This window comes from Pipistrellus kuhlii, unplaced genomic scaffold, assembly GCF_014108245.1.
Source record: "Pipistrellus kuhlii isolate mPipKuh1 unplaced genomic scaffold, mPipKuh1.p scaffold_m20_p_15, whole genome shotgun sequence".
Classification (NCBI taxonomy): domain Eukaryota; kingdom Metazoa; phylum Chordata; class Mammalia; order Chiroptera; family Vespertilionidae; genus Pipistrellus; species Pipistrellus kuhlii.
Window position 1 is genome coordinate 45,836,841 of NW_023425460.1, and position 19,520 is coordinate 45,856,360.

The 19,520-nt window shown below is 62.7% G+C and overlaps 1 protein-coding gene across 1 annotated transcript; it reads left to right on the forward strand.

The window, feature by feature from the left end:
* The first annotated feature begins 8,790 nt into the window (after positions 1-8,790).
* CLRN3 (clarin 3) lies at positions 8,791-17,991 on the forward strand. Its single transcript, XM_036439325.2, has 3 exons — positions 8,791-9,019; positions 13,946-14,125; positions 17,078-17,991. Exons 1-3 carry the CDS (start codon positions 8,791-8,793, stop codon positions 17,356-17,358), a joined length of 690 nt encoding a protein of 229 aa, XP_036295218.1. The 3' UTR covers positions 17,359-17,991.
* The last annotated feature ends 1,529 nt before the right edge of the window (positions 17,992-19,520 follow it).

The window sequence follows — 19,520 nt, forward strand, 5'->3', positions numbered from 1 at the left end:
CATGGCCTCCCCCATGGCACCCCCATGGCCCACCCCATGGCACCCACAAGGCACCCCCATGGCCCACCCATGGCCACCCCCATGGCACCCCCATGGCCTCCCCCATGGCCACCCCCATGGCCATGGCCACCCCCATGGCTACCCCCACGCCTCCCCCATGGCCACCCCCACGGCCACCCCCACAGTCTCCTCCACGGTCTCCCCCATAGCCACCCCCATGGCCTCCCCCATGGCCACCCCCATGGCCATAGCCACCCCCATGGCCATCCCCATGGCCACCCCCATGGCCACCCCATGGCCACCCCCACGCCTCCCCCATGGCCACCCCCACACCTCCCCCATGGCCGCCCCCACGACCCCTGCAGCCCTCTCAGGGTGATGGACGGACGTGCACAGGGATCCCTGGAGGGAGGGATTGCTCGCTGGAGCGCGGAGCCGGGACCTCCCACAGCGTCCATGGAGGCACCGGCCGGGGACACTCTCTGGGCCAGCGGTTCCCCCACAGGAGGGAGCGTGGCCTCTGTGGGTTTGTTTTTAACCCTAAAACCACCCGGGCTTACCCAACAGCCTGGACTTCTCAGAGACCATCCAGCTCCGTGAACGCGTGGCCAGTCTGGGGCTCGGAGGAGGGAGGTGCCGGCTCCCAGGCGTCACTCACCGGAGCCCTCTGGCCTGGAGGCCGGGCTCAGAGTGGGTGCCTCGAGGCGGGAGCTGGAGACCCTGCGACCCTGCAGGTCCCGCCCCCTGGGCCTGCCTGTCCCTGCAGGGCCTCTGCCCCCTGACAGCCCATAGCCTGTGCGCAGGGAGCCCCGAGCCCACCCCGGGTCTCCCATGAGCTCTGCCTGTGCCCGCCTGGGCCACGCAGGCCACCCCTTCGTGCCCTGGATTTGACAGGCACCTTGTACACACACACACACACACACACACACACACACACACACAGGTAGACGCTCACCCACCTTCAGGACATACACCTCCAGGCCCCTGGGGTCGAGGGGCACCTGAGGAGGAGGGCAGACGGGAGGGCAGACGGGAGGGCAGACCTCGCAGACGGGATGTGGACACAGGCACTCGAACGCCCGGGACCATCTCTGCTGGTTTCCAACCCTCTTCCCTCCACAGTGTGAGCACAGAGGGCTCCCTTCCCGCGGGGACTGGGCGCCGAGGGCCGGAGGTCCTGTCCCAGCGAGTGGGCGCCTTTCCAGAAAGGCTCGGTGCCAGGCGGGCCCTGGGCCATTGCGGGGTCACCAGCGCCTGGCTCTGCCCTCAGCCGCGGGCTGTCCCCGGGCTTCCCCGGTGGCCCCGGAGCCGCGGGCTGGGCACAGGTCACTGCAGGGAGGCCCCGGCTGCACCCCATGGGCTCCCCTCGCCTGGAGCCACCGGCAGCGTCCACAGCCCCTCCTCTCCCTCCGGAGTTGGCGCAACTCGGAGCCACTTTCCCAAAGGCTCCGTCTCCTCCGCAGCGCGGGCCCAGCTCCCCCGGCCCCTCCGGGTCCGCCGCCTCCGCGCCCCGCCGCCGCCCGGGCGCTGCCCCCGCGACACCGCGCCCGGAGGATGGGGGCCCGGGGGATCGGGGGCCCGGAGGATGGGGGGCCCGGAGGATCGGGGGCCCGGAGGATGGGGGGCCCGGAGGATCGGGGGCCCGGGGGATCGGGGGCCCGGGGGATGGGGGGCCCGGAGGATCGGGGGCCCGGGGGATGTGGGGCCCGGGGGATGCGGGGCCCGGAGGATGGGGGGCCCGGAGGATCGGGGGCCGCGCCAGGCTGGGGCGGGGGGTCCGGGGTCCGGGTCCGGGTCCGGGGTCGCGCGGTCCCAGCTGCGGGCACCGGCGCGCCGCGGCGGGCGGGCGGGCAGGGACCGGGCTCCGGACCTGGACCCGCACCCGCACCCGCACCCGCACCCGGCACCGGCCCGGCACCGGCTCCTCCCTCCCTCCCTCCCCCGCGGCGGCGCGTCCCCGCTGCTCCCCCGGCGCCTCCCCGGGGCCGGCCGCCGCGGGGCCAGCGCTGTGGTCCCCCCGCCCCGCGCTCACCTCGGGAGGCCGGGGCCGGCCGTGCGGGTCCCGGCGCCGCGGCTCCGCATCCCGGGCCCCTGCGGCCCCGCCGGGCGCGGAGGGGGAAGCGAGGACGCGGAGGCCGGGGCTGCGGGGCTCCCCGCGCCTCTCCCGCCTCCGCCGCCGCCGCCGCCGAGCAGGGGACTGTCCGGGTCCCGCCGCCGCTCGGCTGCCGGGCTCGGGCTCCGCCGGGCTCCGCGGGGCGGGCGGGGGCGGCGCCGGAGGAGCGGGGGCGACGCCTGGTGTCCGGCGCGGGGAGCGCACCCGGCCCGCCCGCCTGGCCGCGGCCCCGCCCGCAGGGATGGGCGAGCGCCCTGCCCCCGGGGGTCCCTGGCCAAGGCTAAGGCGCCCTAAAGAGACCCTGGCCCGGCCCCCCTGCCTCCTCCCAGGCGCGCAAGGAGGTGCCAGGATATGCCCGGCGCTCTCCCCAGCGGGCAAGGCCCTGCCCGCCCAGCCCGGCCCGGGCACCAGGAAGTGGTGTGGCCGGAGGTCATGTCAGCACAGGGCACCGAACCACCGCCGCTCCAGGAAACACCCTCCCGCTGCTGCTCTCCCAGGTGTGGGCACTGGCCCGGGGCCAGTGAGGCACCCAGGGCTGTGAGCCCCCAGCCCCTGCCCCCCTCCATCTGAGCCCCCGGGTGCTGGGTGGGAGCTGAGGGGTGAGAGGAGGGCGGGCACACAGCCCTGGCAGCCTGTCTCCCCGGACCCAGCAGGGCAGGCGCCCCCATGGGTCGCCCAGGGTGGGGGCCCAGGGTGCCCAGTGAGGTCCCAGCTCTGGACCCCCGCCCGTGAGCAGAGAGGAGAAATGGGTGTCAGGCTCTGCGGTAAGGCCATTGATGTGGAGCTCGGATGGCCCGGGTGCTTGTTCGCCCCCGGGTGCGGAGGCAGAGCTGGGGCCCTGCGGGGAGACAAGCCGCCTTGTCAGACCTCTGCTCTGGCAGGCCGCAGCCCTGCCAGGAGCGTCCTCACTGTGGGACCCGGGTCTTCAGGAACTGAGCAGTACCCGCCACCTCTGCCAGCCTGAGGAGGCTCGTCCTTGTCCCACAAAGAGGGCGTGTGTCCCGTGCGGAGGCCTCGTCCTCCTTACCCCCTGCCCTCAGCCTCTCAGGCTCCAGGCCTCTCTCAGGCCCCGCCACATGCGGTCCTTTTCCCTCTTCTCCTCCGAGGCCTGGGGGACCTCCCCCAGCCTCCTGCCATCCTGGTCCTTTGGGGCCTGGGACTCAGCCCTCATCCCACTCACAGCTTCCTCTTTAGCCCCTGGCACACTGAGAACCCCATCCGCCTCGCTCTGCCACACCCCTCCCACTCACTCTCCACCACACCCCTGCCCTGCCCCTAAACCAGTCCCTGCCCCTGCCCTGCCCCTGCCCCAGCTCCTGCCCCTGCCCCTGCCCCTGCCCCTGCCCCGGCCCCTGCCCCTGCCCCGGCCCCTGCTCCTGCCCCTGCCCCTGCCCCGGCCCCTGACCCTGTCCCTGTCCCTGCCCCTGCCCCAGCTCCAGCCCCTGCCCCTGCCCCTGCCCCTGCCCCTGCCCCTGCCCCGGCCCCTGCCCCTGCCCCTGCCCCTGCCCCTGCCCCTGCCCCGGCCCCTGCCCCTGCCCCTGCCCCTGCCCCGGCCCCTGCCCCTGCCCCTGTCCCGGCCCCTGCCCCAGCTCCAGCCCCTGCCCCTGCCCCTGCCCCGGCCCCTGCCCCGGCCCCGGCCCCGGCCCCTGCTCCTGCCCCTGCCCCTGCCCCGGCCCCTGCCCCTGCCCCTGCCCCGGCCCCTGCCCCAGCTCCTGCCCCTGCCCCTGCCCCAGCTCCAGCCCCTGCCCCTGCCCCTGCCCCGGCCCCTGCCCCGGCCCCTGCCCTGGCCCCTGCCCCTGCCCCGGCCCCTGCCCCTGCCCCTGCCCTGGCCCCTGCCCCGGCCCCTGCCCCGGCCCTGAGAGTGCGGCTGGGGCAGTTTCCTGTGACCAGGCACAGTAACTGGACTGTGAGTGTGTCTTGTTTTTCTCGGCGCTCGAGGCCTGGCCATTTGGATTTCCTCCAGGGAACCCCGGTAACGTTCCTCACCCTGAGGGGCTCGATGACAAAGTCACCGAGAATGACAACGCTCAGACCAGGCATGCAGTCCAGGAGGCTAAGCGAAACGGCAATATCGGTTTGTAAGAAAGCCCATCGGAGTTGCTTTTAAACCACGTACAGGCACACGGACATCACGTTTCTCTAGGACCATGACATTCCTCTGGGACCGTGGTCAGCAAACTGCGGCTCGCGAGCCACATGCGGCTGTTTGGCCCTTTGAGTGTGGCTCTTCCACGACATACCCCGGCCTGGGTGAGTCTATGTTGAAGAAGTGGTGATAGGAGAAGTTTACGTTTAAAAAATGTGGCTCTCCAAAGGAATTTCCATCTTCAGGCTGTTGATGTTTGGCTCTGTTAGCTAATGAGTTTGCCGACCACTGGCCTAAGAGACAAAGTCAGAGGCTTATGATGGGTGATGGGCTGAGGGTGGCAGGCCGGGCAAACCTACTTCAGGGCCGACCCCCACAAAGAGGGACCTTGGGGTGGCTATTCTGGCCTCAGGATGAACCAGAATGAATGTGTCTACTGGACAGAACGTTCTGCTTTTACCTCACTGGATTGTCCTTCCCCTGCCCCCACTCCCAAGCCACGCCCAGGGAGAAACCCTGAGTGATCCATGAAGCCCCGGGGGCGGGCCCTTCGCATAGCTTCCGGCACGTCCCAGGAAAGCAGAGCTGCTTCATCCTCCTCATCCTCAAGCCTAACTCTTAGCTTCCCTCTGGGAACACTTCCGTTGTGGAGAACGTGCCTGTCCCGGGAAGCCCTGCCCCCAGGCCCGAGGCAGCCGCTCGGGGTCTCTCTGCCTGATCCATCTCACCCCATGGACGGAACCTTCAGTGTGAGCTCTTTCCTTCCTACTTTCTTTCCCACGACAGCATCCTCTTGAGACCCATGTTTTGCTACCTACATGGAGAGCTCGGGCGACGAGTCTTTTCCTCTGGCTGTTTTCAAGGGGTTTCTCCGCAGGGTGGCTTTTTTATGGGCACCGGGTTAAAACGGGGATTTGCGTGGTTGTCTTTGTGTCTGTCCTACTTGGGATTCGTTGTGCTTTTTGCTTTATAAGCTTAGACTTTTTGTCTAATTTGGAAAAAAATTTCAGACACTATTTCTTCACAAATATTTTCCTCCTTCTCCACTGTCTGGGCCTCTAATTCTATGTACACAATATCACCGGCCGTTGCCCGGCAAGCCACGGAAGATTTTATTTTTTATTGTTATTCTTTAATCCTTCCCCAAGGTATTTTTTTCCATTGATTTTTAGAAAGAGGGAAAAGGGAGGGAGAGAGAGAGACATCGATGTAAGAGACACATCAACTGATTGCCTCCTACACACATGCTGGCCTGGGCCTGGGATTGAACCTGCAACCCAGCTCTGTGCCCTTGACTGGGAATCGGACCTACGGCCCTTCAGTCTGCAGGCCGGCGCTCTAACCACTGAGCCCACTGGCCAGTGTGGCAACCGGACCTTTTTAAACATTTAAACCTCTTTTTTTTTTTTTTTTTCCTGCTTCAGTTTTGATCCTTGTTATTGCTCTCCCTTTCCATGTATTGACTATATATCCTTTGCTAAGTTCACCTGCTGGAGATTCTCACCACAGAGAAGGAATTGTAACTGGGTGGGGAGGCATGGCAACCGGGCTTCTTGCCGTGACCGCCTCCCAGGATGGTCACGTACCAGGTCATTCCGCTGGACGCCTGCAACTGTCATCTGTCTCCTGGGCCTTCAGCGTTGAAAACCTCGCTCAGAAAGGCGGGCGCTCGGGCAAAAATGTAGCCCCCCCCCTCGCCTTCCTCCAGAAGCTGCAGACCTCGGAGAGAGCGCGGGCAGAATGAGCCGACTGCGTGGCTTTCATACATCCTCACCAGGAGCCGAGGCCGGTAACCCCGGACGCCGTCATGCGTGGAGTGATGGGCCCTGCGCCCCGCTTTGCCGCCTGCCCAGCTCCGCTGTGCTCTGGGAACTGGGGGGAAAGGGGTAACAGGATGTGGTTGCACGGCGATATCCTGAGGGAACTTGGTAAACAGGATATAGGCAGCTATTTTTTTTTATCCGTGATTAAAACAAGATAAGACGTAGCTTTTAAACGTTTGCTTTCCTAGAGCAATGGGACTTTCAGAAAGGATGTGTGTTTTTAGAATTGCCTCTTTCCTGGAAAATGTCCTTCTTGAGGTAGTTTTCCATGAAAGCGATCCCAATATGTAGGTAAACCGCACACATGTTATAGCAGGAGCATACACATACATGAGCTAATCAAAAGGAGTAAAATAAACTCCAGTGTATCTCCAGAGCTCTCTGAGTTATGAGATAAATATTTGTGGTTTTTAAAAACAACCCTCTGATATTTCATAGCTCGCAAGATAAACAAAAGGAGAGATCAGCAGCCGCCAACTGCGGTAAAAAGAAAAAGGGAGACAGCTTGTCCCATGCATTTTGGCGACACAGCGGACCTTCCTCTCTTCGTATCAGCACCTTCCAAAGCAGGAGCCGCGAGCAGCAGGTGCGGAGCAGGCAGGAGAGGACCTGGACAATGGGTAGCATCTCCTGCCACGTTTCTCTCCTGCACAAGTTACCTCTGATGGTCCTGTATTATACAAACACTAGGTGCATCCTCCGAGGGTCCTTATTACAACGTAGAGAGTGTCACAGCCAATTACTTCAGAAAGCGTTACGAAGGACTCAGAGGCGGTAACCACAGATGTAACATTTGCAACAACGGCACCCAATGACTGTTCTCCTGAGCAGAGCCACCTCCCAGCTCTGCGTCCCCTGCACCTCGGGGGTGGGTCGAGCGGTCCCCTGCCTGTAAAGGTCTGTGCTCGCAGCTGTGCTCTCTCTGAGGGGCCTCCTCACCCCAGGCTCTGACATCCCTCCCCGAGGCCGCCCACGCCCGGCCGTGGTGTGCCCTAGCCCTCCTTCCTGCCGTCCGCGCCCGGCGGGGTCCCTGGCCTCCGCTGACTCCTAACCAAGGTGCTAGGCCCTGGAATAGTCCCACTTCTGGGTGGAGGGCGTTTGGGCTTGAAGCGCCATCACAGACCTGCCTCCCCAAACTAAAAAGGAATAAAAAGTAAATTTCAGTCACCAGCAATCCTCCCCCAACTCAAGATCTATGGATGTGCTACCGTCTTAGTTCCAGGCACATCTGTGAGCGCAGGAACAGGCCCACGAGAAACACGACAGATGGAGAGAGGGCATGACGAGGCGACCCTGTTTCAGGGCCTGCACCAGGAAACGGGGCTCCTGTTACCCCCAACTTGTGGGAGCTGGACTTGGGTATTTGAGATGTGGGTACCTTGTCAAAGCTCTGTACATTCGTCCCTCCTGGAGGAATGATGACAAGGCATCTAGCTAAGCACTGAAGTTTGGGGAAGATCAGGCACACAGGGCCCAGGTAAGATAAAAGAGATGTCAGGGGGTCACTCGCAATGTCTGAGAGCAGAGCAGCGGTCGGACAGGACAGCCCCCATGAGGCAATTTGCATATTAGCATTTTATTGTATAGGATATACACTGAGTGGCCAGATTATTTTGTGTCCAGAGATCATCATCACGTGGCCACTCAGTGTGTATTACCTATGGATTTAGATGATAGTGCAGAGAAGGCCTGGGGGTGGGTGGGAGCAGGGTGGAGGGGGCCAATGGGGGAAAGGAAGACATCTGTAATACTTTCAACAATAAAGATAAAATTTAAAAAATGTCCAATCCAAAACTGTCTGCCTGAATCAGCCATTCTTCTCTAGGAATTTATCCCAAGGCTAGGATTAACAATCTCTATCTAAGTAAGGCTATGTGCGCAACAGAATTTAATAATAGCGAAAATGTCCCAAACAGAACATTGTTAAATGAATGATAGTGAGCCCACAAAACTGAATGGTATTGAGTGATATAAAATGTTGTAAACATTTATAAAAGTAGCTTTTCAATTGACTGCCTCCCCTCAAAAAAAAAAAAAAAAAAACACCAATAAAATCCAAGGAGTAAATATTGTAAGACCACAATCTTTAATCAAAATCGTCGCAAAGTAGAAATACCTGTAACTAATAAAAATAGAAACAATGCTGTCATATAATTATTTTCAAAACTTACTCCCAGGCAAGGAAGAAATAAAAAATGTCATTTCAAGATGTTGAAAGACGATTTACAAAAGACCACTCCATGGTGCCTTTGGCAGAGGCGTGCTCCTGAGGGCTCCCTTTGGAACGATGGTTAGGGCCAAGTTAGTAACCAGCCAAGCAATTGGGGGTGAGTTCAGACCCAATGTGGTTGGTTGCTAGCATCAGCAAGCTTTGGGGGCACGGACCCCCCATTCCCTCATGCTTCAGAAATTCTGCCCTGTCGTGGAAGCTGACCTTCCTCCCGCGACACTGGCCCGGGAGTTACAGATTAATGGTGAGACTGGGAGCTCTCAGGAAGATCATGCTCCCCTTTGTTCCTGCTGGTTGGCTGTCACCATAGCAACCTCCCACTCCAGACCAAAGTTCAGCTCCTGCAAATCTTTATGACCATGTTCATAGTCCAGTGCTCATTGGTGTAACCCTTCCTTATGAAGAGTGAGCGCTTATATTTTACAACTAAGGATGACTCGACTCCATTCCTCAGTTCCAGACTCCAAATGATAAGGCCCACAGACCTCCCACCAAGATACACCTGCCTTTTCCCCTAGGACCGTGCTTACCTGGGACGATGCCTTCCACTGCGAAGACACTGACATTCTTATCGAGCTTCTTCATGAGCTTCGGGGCGTTCGTGGTGATCTGCGTCATCCTGGGGACCCCTAGCTGGGTCAGCAGCACCATCGCCGTCAGCGACACCTTCTCCAACGGCAGCGTGGTCATCACCTACGGGCTCTTCAGCGGGCAGAGCACGCAGCAGCTGGACCACGGGTTTGCGGAGCCGGACAAATACTTTGAAGGTAAATGAGAACCGAATTGGAATGGGGAGCGTGAGGCTGAATGACCTGGGTCAGACGCGTGTCATCTCATACCTTAATATCTGCTCCTGGTTAATGTTTTGGCTTTTTTCTATTCATTCGACAAATATTTATTGAACGCCTGGTCCACAGGTAACGTAATGGAACCAACACAAAGGCATCTACTGTAGAGACTTAGCCCTTCAGAAGCTGACCCGGGGTTGGGAAGGGAAGACGGACAGCCGACGAGACACCAAGTGCTGGCATTGCCACCCCCTTCACGTGTCTTCACTCTTTCCTCTTCCTGCCATCCTTAGAGCTGCTGGGTTCGTTCAGGCCTTCGCCAGCTCTTCCTGCGCTTCCTCCAACGTATCTCCCCGTCCGCAGTCTTGCTGGCTTCCACTCCAGTCCTCACGGTGTGCTTCCTAGCACGCTCATCTCGTCACTCCCTTCCCTGACCCCCGGACCATTCACTATTGTCCTTGGGATAAAGCCTCCATTGTCACCGCGGCTGAGTCTGGCCTCGCCTCTCTCCCTCAGCGTTTGATATTTTTCATATCAGTTCACCCCACAGCCGCTGTGTCATTGTTTCCTCTCGCAGTGGAGGCGACTGAGAAGCGAGCTCCGGAGTTTATTGACAAGTAGATGCTAAGGAAAACGGTGTCATGGCAAGACGGTACCCATCCCCGGTACCCGTCAGCCGGGAGGGGCACAACCTGTAACCGCGTTGGCTGTGGGGTGTCAGCGGGAGCCGCCGCCCCTGCCCAGAGCTTTCTGAGTGGCTGGCCACGCAAAAGCTGGGGAGGAAAACAAAACGGGGTGCATTCCTTGTCCCTGTGCCCCACGTTCATTCCTCCAACCAATTCGAACTGGCGTTTCTGCCTCCAGAACACCCACTGCTGTTGGCCATGACGTTAAACTCCCATGAGTCCTATTAATCCTGTTTTGGGAGAACACCCATTGTTCCCTGAGCTCTCAGGGACGCATGCCCTCCTCCCTCTCACTGGGCGGGAAGTGAACATTCATTGAGAATGACAAGAGCGCTCCTGCTTGGGCTGTGGGCGTGTGAACGCCCACCTTTGTGTTGTCTGAGTGTGAGGGCAACACGTGCCACTTGCTTCGCACCCGGCGTGGGTTTCGCTTTGCACAGTGGTGCCGGCGGATCCCCTGCAGGTGTGTGTGTGTGTGTGTGTGTGTGTGTGTGTGTGTGTAAGGGGGGTGGAGGGGCTGTGGCCTCCTCCGTCCCTCCCATTCCGGGCTGGGCGTCCTCCTCTGACATTTAGTCCCTTCTATGCACCAGGGCAGGAGCTGGGGCCTGGGCACTCGCTAGCTCCCAGCTCTAGGTTGTGAGTTTATGGAGGAAATGATTGTCCTAAATCAGGGCACCGTGGTGAGGGCTCCAGGTCATCCGTGTGTCTCGGGGTGTCCGCAGCCCCGCCGCCCCGGTTTCCGCAGGCCCACCCCCTCCTCCCCCGGCCTCGCAGCTCAGGGCGCAGGATCCGCGGCGCAGCTGCTGGGAGCCCAGACTTTCCAAGATGCGGTCACACTTCCGGACGTGAACAACATTTTCAAAGCGGAGAGACGTGAACAACATTTTCAAAGCGGTGCTGGGTCTGAGTCTCAGGCTCGCTGAGAAAGTCTAAAATAGGAACTAGCACCCCGTGGGGTTGAACATTCCCCAGCGTCTGTGTGGAGCGGTGGCTCCATCTGCAGCCAATGGCTCCCTGAGCGCCGGCCCCACACACCGGGAGGCTCGGAGGAGGCCAGGGCCAGGCCGGGCCCTGCAGCCTGTGGGCGACGGAGGCCCTGCGTGTCCAGCGGCGGGACAGCGGGGTCAAGGCCAGCCCGCAGGCGGCGGGACCACGTGGGCACCCCCTGCAACGTGGGAGCGCTATGGAGCGGGGACCATGGCACTCCCTGGCCTGGCTCTCTCCTTTGATACTTTATTCGGCTTTATTCTGGAGAGCCACATTCCAACCTCCCGACGTCACTGTGGGGGACCCCCCCCATGTTGGAGAAAGTCAGCCACGCCCCCAGGAGCTGGAGGAGAGAAGCCACGCCCCCAGGTGCTGGAGGAGAGAAACCACGCCCCCAGGTGATGGAGGAGAGAAGCCACGCCCCCAGGTGCTGGAGGCAAGAAGCCACGCCCCCAGGTGATGGAGGAGAGAAGCCACGCCCCCAGGTGCTGGAGGAGAGAAGCCACGCCCCCAGGTGCTGGAGGAGAGAAGCCACGCCCCCACCAGCGAAGGTGCAGTCTCCTGCTGGTGATTTGAGCCCCAGTAGCCAGGGGCCCAGCTCTGAGGAAGGGGTGGGAGAGGGGCTGTAAGGAGCCTGTCCCGCTGCCGCTGCACCGTGGGTGTGCCCTGGATGGCAGAACCCCACGTCACCGGGACACATGCCGCTCTTCTGCTGGTGGCTGTGAGCACACGGGGCTGTGCCCGTGGTTGGCCGCCGGGGAAAGCTGCCTGCGGGGCGGACTGGGATTGCCTTTCCATGGAGGCGTGTGCTGTCAGCGTGGCTGGATGCGGTCACACTGAGCACCTCCTAGGACCTGTGGACACCAAGGGCTCAGTTCCGCTTCCCTGGGATGCGTCCCGCTGGGCCCTGTGGGCTGTGGATTTTGACACGAAAGAGCCCAAGGAAGTCACTGTGGCCGATTTCAAAGCAGCGGAGGAACCCGGTCAGCAACAGGTCACCCGGTGGGGAAGGTCGTGGGCGAGGCCTGTGCAGGCCGATGGCCGGAGCAGCTCTCGCCGGCCCGGAGCCCCGCCAGCGTCACCGGAGGCATCGCCAGAGGGGCAGGGACAGGCCTCCTGTCCACGCAAGCACCTGCCCTGGCTGCTCCTCACTCCTGTGGCAGTGAGGAGCGTGGGCACCGTGGACTGCACACACGCCTGGCTCGCGGGGCTCACTGTTCTTTCTAGAAAAAGACTCGCAGTAGTGAAAGCCAGCCTGCCAGGAGCCGCGGGCACAGAGAGAGTCTCCCCCCAACCTGGCAGCCCGGCTCCCCTGCCCACCCGCCTCTCCTCCCCCCACCCCTGTGTGTCCCTGGGGAGCTCAGACCTGTACTCTCGGCCCACGCCGAAAACAGCCCGGGAGAGGATCTGCTGCCAGGTCACCTGACTGCGGGGAGGGCACGCGAGGTCTCCTCCACGGTTTACAGAAGCCCGTCCCATGCGCCTGCCGCCTGACCACGCGGGGAAGCGGGGCGTGGGGGGCAGAGAAGACAGCACCCACCCTTCTCGCCAAGAGGACCTGACACGGTCCCCAGAGGCTGGGGACGCCGGCTGGAGCAGCCCACGCTCCGGGCCTGTGGACGTGCCATGTCCCCCACCCCCTCCCCTGGGGTTGAGACGCCGCCGGGCTCTGCTCCCAGGGGCCAGGTGCAGGAGGAGGGGGAGAGGCAGTGCCCAGCGCCCACCAGGCCATGGATGCTGAGGGTGAAGTCCCTGCGCGCCGGAGCCCGGAGGTCCTGGCGGCACGTTTTCCCGCACGGCCCGCCCCCCAGCTGCAGCGCGCTGGCCTCTCTCCCAGTTGCCGATATCCGGGCAATTAGTTCCAATCAGGAGGTGCTTCTCCGGATTTCAAAGCCTGGCCCCCGAGAGGAAGAGGGGGAGCGGGGTGCATTTGCAGATTCTGCGGGCGGAGAGCAGCTGTCAGATGCTCTGGGGCACTATTTCCCCGAGAACCTTCTCTCGGTCCCCGGCTCGCGTGGTCTGCGTTCTGAGCCAGGCCGGAGGGAGCAGGGCGGTCACAAGCGTGGGGCAAGGCGTTCAGAGGCTGAAGTATGATGGTGACGTGTAGCTGGGAAAGGACGGCGGATTGTCACGTTAACACGGGAGTGAGTCCTCAGGTTTTGGAAGGGTCCCGTCCCTGGGTCTCACCAGCAGCCACAGGCAAAGCTCGCCTGCCGGTCACGTCCCTCATTTCCTCAAAAACAGTGGTCGCCCACCTGCAGCTTTAAGAGGGCAGAGGGCAGAGGACAGAGGGCGGAGGGCAGAGGGCGGAGCGGCGCTCCAGGCACTGGGCTCAGGGCACCTCCATCCCGAAGCCCCTGTTCTCTGGTTCAGGGTCCAGTGGAGGGGGAGCTGGTGTGGAGGGGGAGCTGGTGTGGAGGGGGAGCTGGGCGAGCATGACCAGAGCAGCCCGAGGCCCCTCGGCGTCACCTGCCCCTCCAAACAAGGTGTCTTGCTGCTTCCGGTTCCTCACGGTCTGGCACCCCTCCCACTGAGTTTCCAAACAGGTGTGTGCCCGCCGCTGCAGGTCCTGGGTGAGCCAGAGACGCAGGAGGCTCAGCCTGAGGGCCTAGCCATGCCCAGCCAGGTGCCCCCCTCCACCAGCGGGCAGGCACCCCCTCCAAGAGGACAAGTGGCCCCCCCAGAAGGCAGGTGGCCCCCTTCGAGGGCAGGTGGCCCCCCAGAAGGCAGGTGGCCCACTCCGAGGGCAGGTAGTCCCTGGCACCCCACCCACCCCCACCCGGGCACCAGGTGGTGACAGGCAGGGCTAGTTTGCAGTTGAACCAATGACACCGATCATGGAGGCTGTGCAGAGAGCTGAATGGCCATGGTTCAGGGTTTCGGGGTTTCAGGGTGGCCCGCCCTGTACGCGCCTCCATAGGAAAGCCGTCGGAGCTCCGATGAAGTTGGGAGGACGCCGAGTGGCCAGGGTCGAAGGCCGGAGCTGCCGGGGAAGGCTGGCCTCTGCAGCAGCTCACCAAGGGGCACCTGCTCTCCTGGGCTTTGAAGTTGGGGTGGATCCCTAGCCGGAAGCACGTGGCTCCACCCTGCACCCTGAGGGCCAAGGACGGGCCTGGAGGGGAACCGTGGGGATCCCCAGGTCCCAGAGATGCGCCTGCCCGCAGAGCGCACGCAGGAGTGGGGCCATGGGAGAAGCTGCGTTCCTGCCTCGTTCTCACCGACCTTACTTTAGTTTCAGCGACACTGGGCCAGTCGGGCCCGAAGACGCTGCACTCGGTGGTGATCCTGTGCCTGGTCCTCAGCCTGTGTGCGGCGCTGCTGAGCGCCGGCTTCACCTTCTACAACAGTGTCAGCAACCCCTACCAGACGTTCCTGGGGCCGCTGGGCGTGTACACCTGGAGCGGGCTCAGCGGTGAGTGCCGCCCGGCTCCGGGCAGCCCCTCGCCAGCCTCCGCTCCTCTCAGTCCGCCTGCGAGTGCGGGGCCTGCTGGGGTGGAGGGGAAAGGGTGGCGGTGGGGCTGGGGGTTATTTTTGCATATTTACGGCATTTATCAAGCCTCCCCGGAAACAAGAGTCTGCATTAAACGCAGTGGTGAGAGGCAAGGAGAGGGGTGGAGGGCGTGTAGGTGTGAAAGCATATGAGCACCTCATGTGGGGGTTCAACAAGCCACACACGTCACCGAACACCCCCCGGCTCCTGCTATGGGTTCCCTCCGAATTAGGCTCCCTGTGATGTACAGAAGAGCACACGCACACACATGCATGCACACTGCTCCCCCCATGGAACACGCAAGCATACGTGCACACGTGCATACTTAGGTACTTCTCATCTCCATATCCCATCAGTCAGCCCGTCACATGACTGTGCCACGGAGAGCGTGGCTCAGGAGAGCTGGTGCCCACGCCCTCCGTGGGCGGCGGAGGAGCCCGGGTTACTGGGTATTTTATTGGCAGGGTGGGGCCGCTGCCTGCTGGGGAGGGAACCAGCTTGAGTCACAGCAGGTTTGCCTCTCTCCGTGGCTTCCGGGCTCTGCGGCCACCACCTCTGCCCAGAGGCGTGGCCCAGGGGCACCTCTCCGCCCAGCAGGCAGCCGGCGTTCTCCTGCTCCCGCCCTGGGAGCCAGCCCTGTAACATGTAAGCCAGGCGGAGCGTCTGCTCCGGGGGCAGGTGCCGGGGGCTCAGGGGAAGGGCCAGGTGCTCAGGGAGCTAGGGGTGGAGCCAGGGGCAGGTGTCAGGGAGCTAGGGGTGGAGCCAGGGGCAGGTGTCAGGGAGCTGGGGGCGGGGCCAGGGGCAGGTGTCAGGGAGCTAGGGGTGGAGCCAGGGGCAGGTGTCAGGGAGCTGGGGGCGGGGCCAGGGGCAGGTGCCATGGAGCTGGGAGTGGTGCCAGGGGCAGGTGTAGGGAGCTGGGGGCGGGGCCAGGGGCAGGTGTAGGGGAGCTGGGAGTGGTGCCAGGGGCAGGTGTAGGGAACTGGGGGCGGTGCCCTGGCCCTCCCTTTCTTGCTGAGCTTTTTCTGCCTGGTGGGGGAAACCATCCTGAGGTCAGTGGGCACCCACTGGGCCAGGCACAGGGCCAGCACAGGGAGTCCTGCTGCCCACGCTCACAGTGTGGCTCACAGCCTCGCCCAGGCCAGGGTTCCCAGGCTATTTCTGTGGTTACCTTTGGCCTCGGTTGACCAAGCCAAAGGCAACTCTCATCGGCCGGTGAGACAGATGGTCCTAACTCTGGCTCACGCCACTGCCGAGTCTGGGGCAGCAGGGGCACAGGGCTCAGCCCCGGCTGCCGCCCTCTGCTTCCCTCCCGTGGGCTGCCTCCCGATGTGCCAGCCCAGCTCCCCGCTCCCACTCAGCAGCCCCGCTGGTCCTCCCGAAGGCGCCATGGTGGCCAGCCGTCCTTGGCCCATCACCATGGAAACAACCCGGAGAAAGGCTCCCTTCCCCAAATCAGGGGGCACCCAGGGGGCACCCTCTCCCCGAGCCCCCTCCTCGTCTGCAGGGCTGAGTGCGCGGAGCTGTCCTCCCCGGGCTGCGGGCCCTGTGCACCCGGAGCGGGGCCGGGAGAGCGGGGCTGGGTCAGCGGGGCTGGGGGGCTCCGAGGGGCCAGTCGGGGTGGAGGCAGGGAGAGGGCCGAGGGTGACCCACAGCCTCCGGGCTCAGAGCCCAGGAGGCGTCTCAGCCAGAGGGAGCCCTCGTGCCAGGTGCAGGCTGTCCGCTCCTCAGCTGAGGCTGAGCTGCCTGCCAGCTGGAGGGGCCGAGGCTGGATGTGTCTTTGAGGGAAAACAAGGAGGAAGGACCCCCTTCCCCACCTACTTCTCCCAACAAAGACGTGTTTGACCGGAATGAGGCATTCCGGCCGCATTCCTCTCCCTCGAGCACTGGGTGGGCGCAAAACAATGGGAGACATTGATGTGTCCGGAGGAGACTGTTCGGAGCAGCTGAGGCCAGGACCACCTCTGGCCCCACCACCTCCTCTGAGCTCCCACAGGTCTTTCCCCTGTTTGTTTGTTTTTTGTTTTATTTTGTTTATTTGTTGTTTTTTTAAAATATATTTTATTGATTTTTAAAGAGAGGAAGGGAGAGGGATAGAGTTAGAAACATGGATGAGAGAGAAACATGGATCAGCTGCCTCCTGCACACCTCCCACTGGGGATGTGCCTACAAACAAGGTACCTGCCCTTGACAGGAATCGAACCCAGGACCCTTCAGTCCGCAGGCCTACGCTCTATCCACTGACCAAACTGGTTCCGGCTCCCCTGTTTTTTGAGACAACTGAGAGGACTCTGCTTCCAGGACAAGCAGAATCATCCTCCACCCTCTGACCCCAGCCTGCCCTTTGCACCATGAGGGGCCTGTGCCCTCTGACCCCAGCCTGCCCTTTGCACCATGCAGGCACCATCATACAGGCTGAGAGAATGTGGGAGCCGGAGAGAACCGGCTGCTCCAACACGTTTGTTCCTCCACCGGGGACCCCAAGAGCAGCAGTGAGCACTGTGGCAGGTCGCAGGCAGGTCACAGGGCGGGATGGGACAGGCAGGAGGACAGGAGCCGGCGCCCAGAGCCTTCTGTCCCAGGACGCTGAGGCACAGGCAGTGGCGGGCTCTCCTCCCGAGGGCACCCCCTCCTGTGCCCATGCCAAGCCCTGGCACCCACGTCAGGAACACGGCTCACCCCTCGGCCCCTCCCTGTCCCCCGCACACTGGGAGCTCTGCCTAGACTCCAGCTGCCTCAGTAGGTCTTTGCGTTCACCTTCATTCCCATTGGGTGAGACCACCCATGTAGTTGGCAAATGCCCGCGGAGCACACGCCCCGAGGGAGCCGTCTGTCTCCGGTGTGCCCGCCCCCCTCACTCACGGTCCCCTCCCGCAGGCTCCCTGGCCCTCCTGGCCCTGGTGCTGTTTGTGGGGAACGTGCAGGCCAACGGGCTGTCGGAAGCGCTGGTCCAGGCGCTCTACGCGCGCTACCCGCTGGCCGGGCAGCACGGGGCGGCGCACCGCTACGGCAGCTCCTTCTGGCTGCTGCTGCTGGTCCTGCTGCTCAGCGCGCTCACCGCCGTCAACGTCGGCTTCTTCGAGCAGGCCCGGCGCCGGCGCCGGCAGGAGCAGCGGAAGCCGGTGGAGCAGGCGCCGCGGGACGGCATCCTCTTCTGAGCGCGGCTCCTGGGCGGCCACTGGGCCTGGGCTGCGGGCGGCTCCCCCGCAGCGGCCCTGAGCCGGTCCGGACCACGGCCTGGCCACCGGCAGCCGGCTGACACCGAGCCCGGCTCTGGTCTCTCCGGACGCCACGTTCCTCACACGTGTTGCCCCCTTCCCACAAGGGCGGGCGATGGAGGCGTAAGCTCTCTGGTCCGCGTGGTGGACAGCGCAGCCGGACGATGGCGCGGGGGAGGGCCGTCCCGCCCGCCCTGCTGTCTGCGGTAATAAAGGCTTGTGTCCCGCTTCCCCGAGGGGCTCAGCGCCTCAGCGCCCGCCATGGCGGTCTGGTCGGGATGGCCAGGTGCTTTAATTCCCCTCATGAAGGAAGACCTCCATGCCAGAGGGACACGGACTCGCCTTTCCAGACCCCATGCTGGAGGCAGAAGGAGATCCAGGGGCGAAGGACCTGGCCCCTGGCCCCTGGGTCCTGCCATGACAGACCCAGCGGGAGGCAGAAGAGCTGATACGCATGTGGGGGTTCCAAGGTGGGGAAGAGATTAGAAAGTGAAAATATAAATGAGAGGATCTTTACCCTGCAGCCTAAAGGAGGCTCAATGTCAATTCTATACTAATAAAAGGGTAATATGCTAATTAGATCAGACGTCTTCCAGACATCCTTCCGAACGTCCTTCCAGACAAAGCCATGCTGGCGGGGCCGAGGCAGAGATGGGTAGAGGTGATCAGGCCAGCAGGGGAGAGCCCTTAGGGGTGATCAGGCAGTCAGGCAGGGTTGTTAGGGCAATCAGGCAGGCAGGCAGGGTTGTTAGGGCAATCAGGCAGGCAAGCAGGTTTGTTAGGGCAATCGGGCAGGCAGGCAGGCAGGGGAGCGGTTAGGAGCCAGTGGTCCTGGATTGTGAGAGGGCAGTTGGACATCCTGCGGGATCGGGCTTAAACCAGCAGTTGGACATCCCTTGAGGGGTCCCGGATTGGAGAGGGTGCAGGCTGGGCTGAGGGACCGCCCCCCCCCCCACCATGTGCATGGATTTTGTACACCAAGCCTCCAGTAGATATGTATTTAAGTATAGTTTTATTAATTGAAGAGAGGAAGGAAGAGGAAGAGATAGGAACAGCAGTGTTCCCGTCCCGCCCTCTCCCCTGTCACCTCCCCCTGTCCCCTTCCTCTCCCTCCTCCCCCTCTAGCAACCTTCCATGTGTTCTCTGTGTCCACGAGTCTGTTTCTGTTTCGTTTTAACAAACTACCTTATAAACAAAGCCCGTACTGACTCCCGCCTCCAGTCCTTGCCAAGAGGGGCAGGTTTTAATGTTCACCCTTGACCTCCGCGGGATGCTCTGCCCGGCCGGCTCTCTGGACCCGCGGCCACCTCAGTGGGACGTTCCCCCGTGAGTCACGCAGCCCCGAAGGCTCCCCGGTGAGCTGTCACCCAGCCCGGGCCACAGCACGCCATGGCTTATAATTAATCCATTTAACGGGGAGCTGGGGGCATGTGGCCTGGCTGGGAGGTGTGTCCGTCCTGCCGGGAGGACAGGAGACAGGTCCCACGGCGGCTCCGAGAGGCAGGGGCCGGGCGGCGGGCGCCCAGGGCGGGTGCGTGTCCGTAAAGGAGCAAAGTGTCAAGAGCACTCCCGCTCTGGACTTTGGGCTCCGCGGGGCGCCCCGGGCACGTGGCCTTTGGGGTTCGCTGGGTTTGCCAGATCCTCGGAGTGTTTGGTCATGTGACCATTCCCGTCCGGATCAAACTTCGGGCCGTGCCCACCCAGCACTGCCCTGGGCCCGCCGTCTCTCCGGGCCGGAGGTGGCAGCGTGTCTGAAGGCCCAGGGCGTCCGGCAGGGACTCCGTGTGCACGGCGGGCGGGCCCGGGCTCCTGTGGCCAGGGCCTTGGTGTCCGCAGGTGGCAGTGACCAATAGTTACCAGGCCTCGGTCTATTCTAGACGCGCAGTAAGAGCCGGAACCCAGTGCTGAGTGTGACAGCCGCATGGATATGGAGCAGCTGGACAGACAGAGGTCCAGTCTACCACCACGGGAGCAGGACGACGGGGTGCAGAGGGGCACCCAAAGGAGACCCTTCTGTCCACAGGCCGATGGTCTAACCGCTGAGACACACCAACCAGGGCACCTGCCTTTCTCCTCTGGGAGCCGAGGGGATGCCCTGGACC

Excerpts from the sequence above, each read along its gene's own strand:
- CLRN3 (XM_036439325.2), top strand. The coding sequence starts at position 8,791 with ATGCCTTCCACTGCGAAGACACTGACATTCTTATCGAGCTTCTTCATG. Across the intron at positions 9,020-13,945 it reads GCCGGACAAATACTTTGAAG|TTTCAGCGACACTGGGCCAG; the intron begins GTAAATGAGAAC and ends ACCTTACTTTAG. Across the intron at positions 14,126-17,077 it reads CACCTGGAGCGGGCTCAGCG|GCTCCCTGGCCCTCCTGGCC; the intron begins GTGAGTGCCGCC and ends CCCCTCCCGCAG.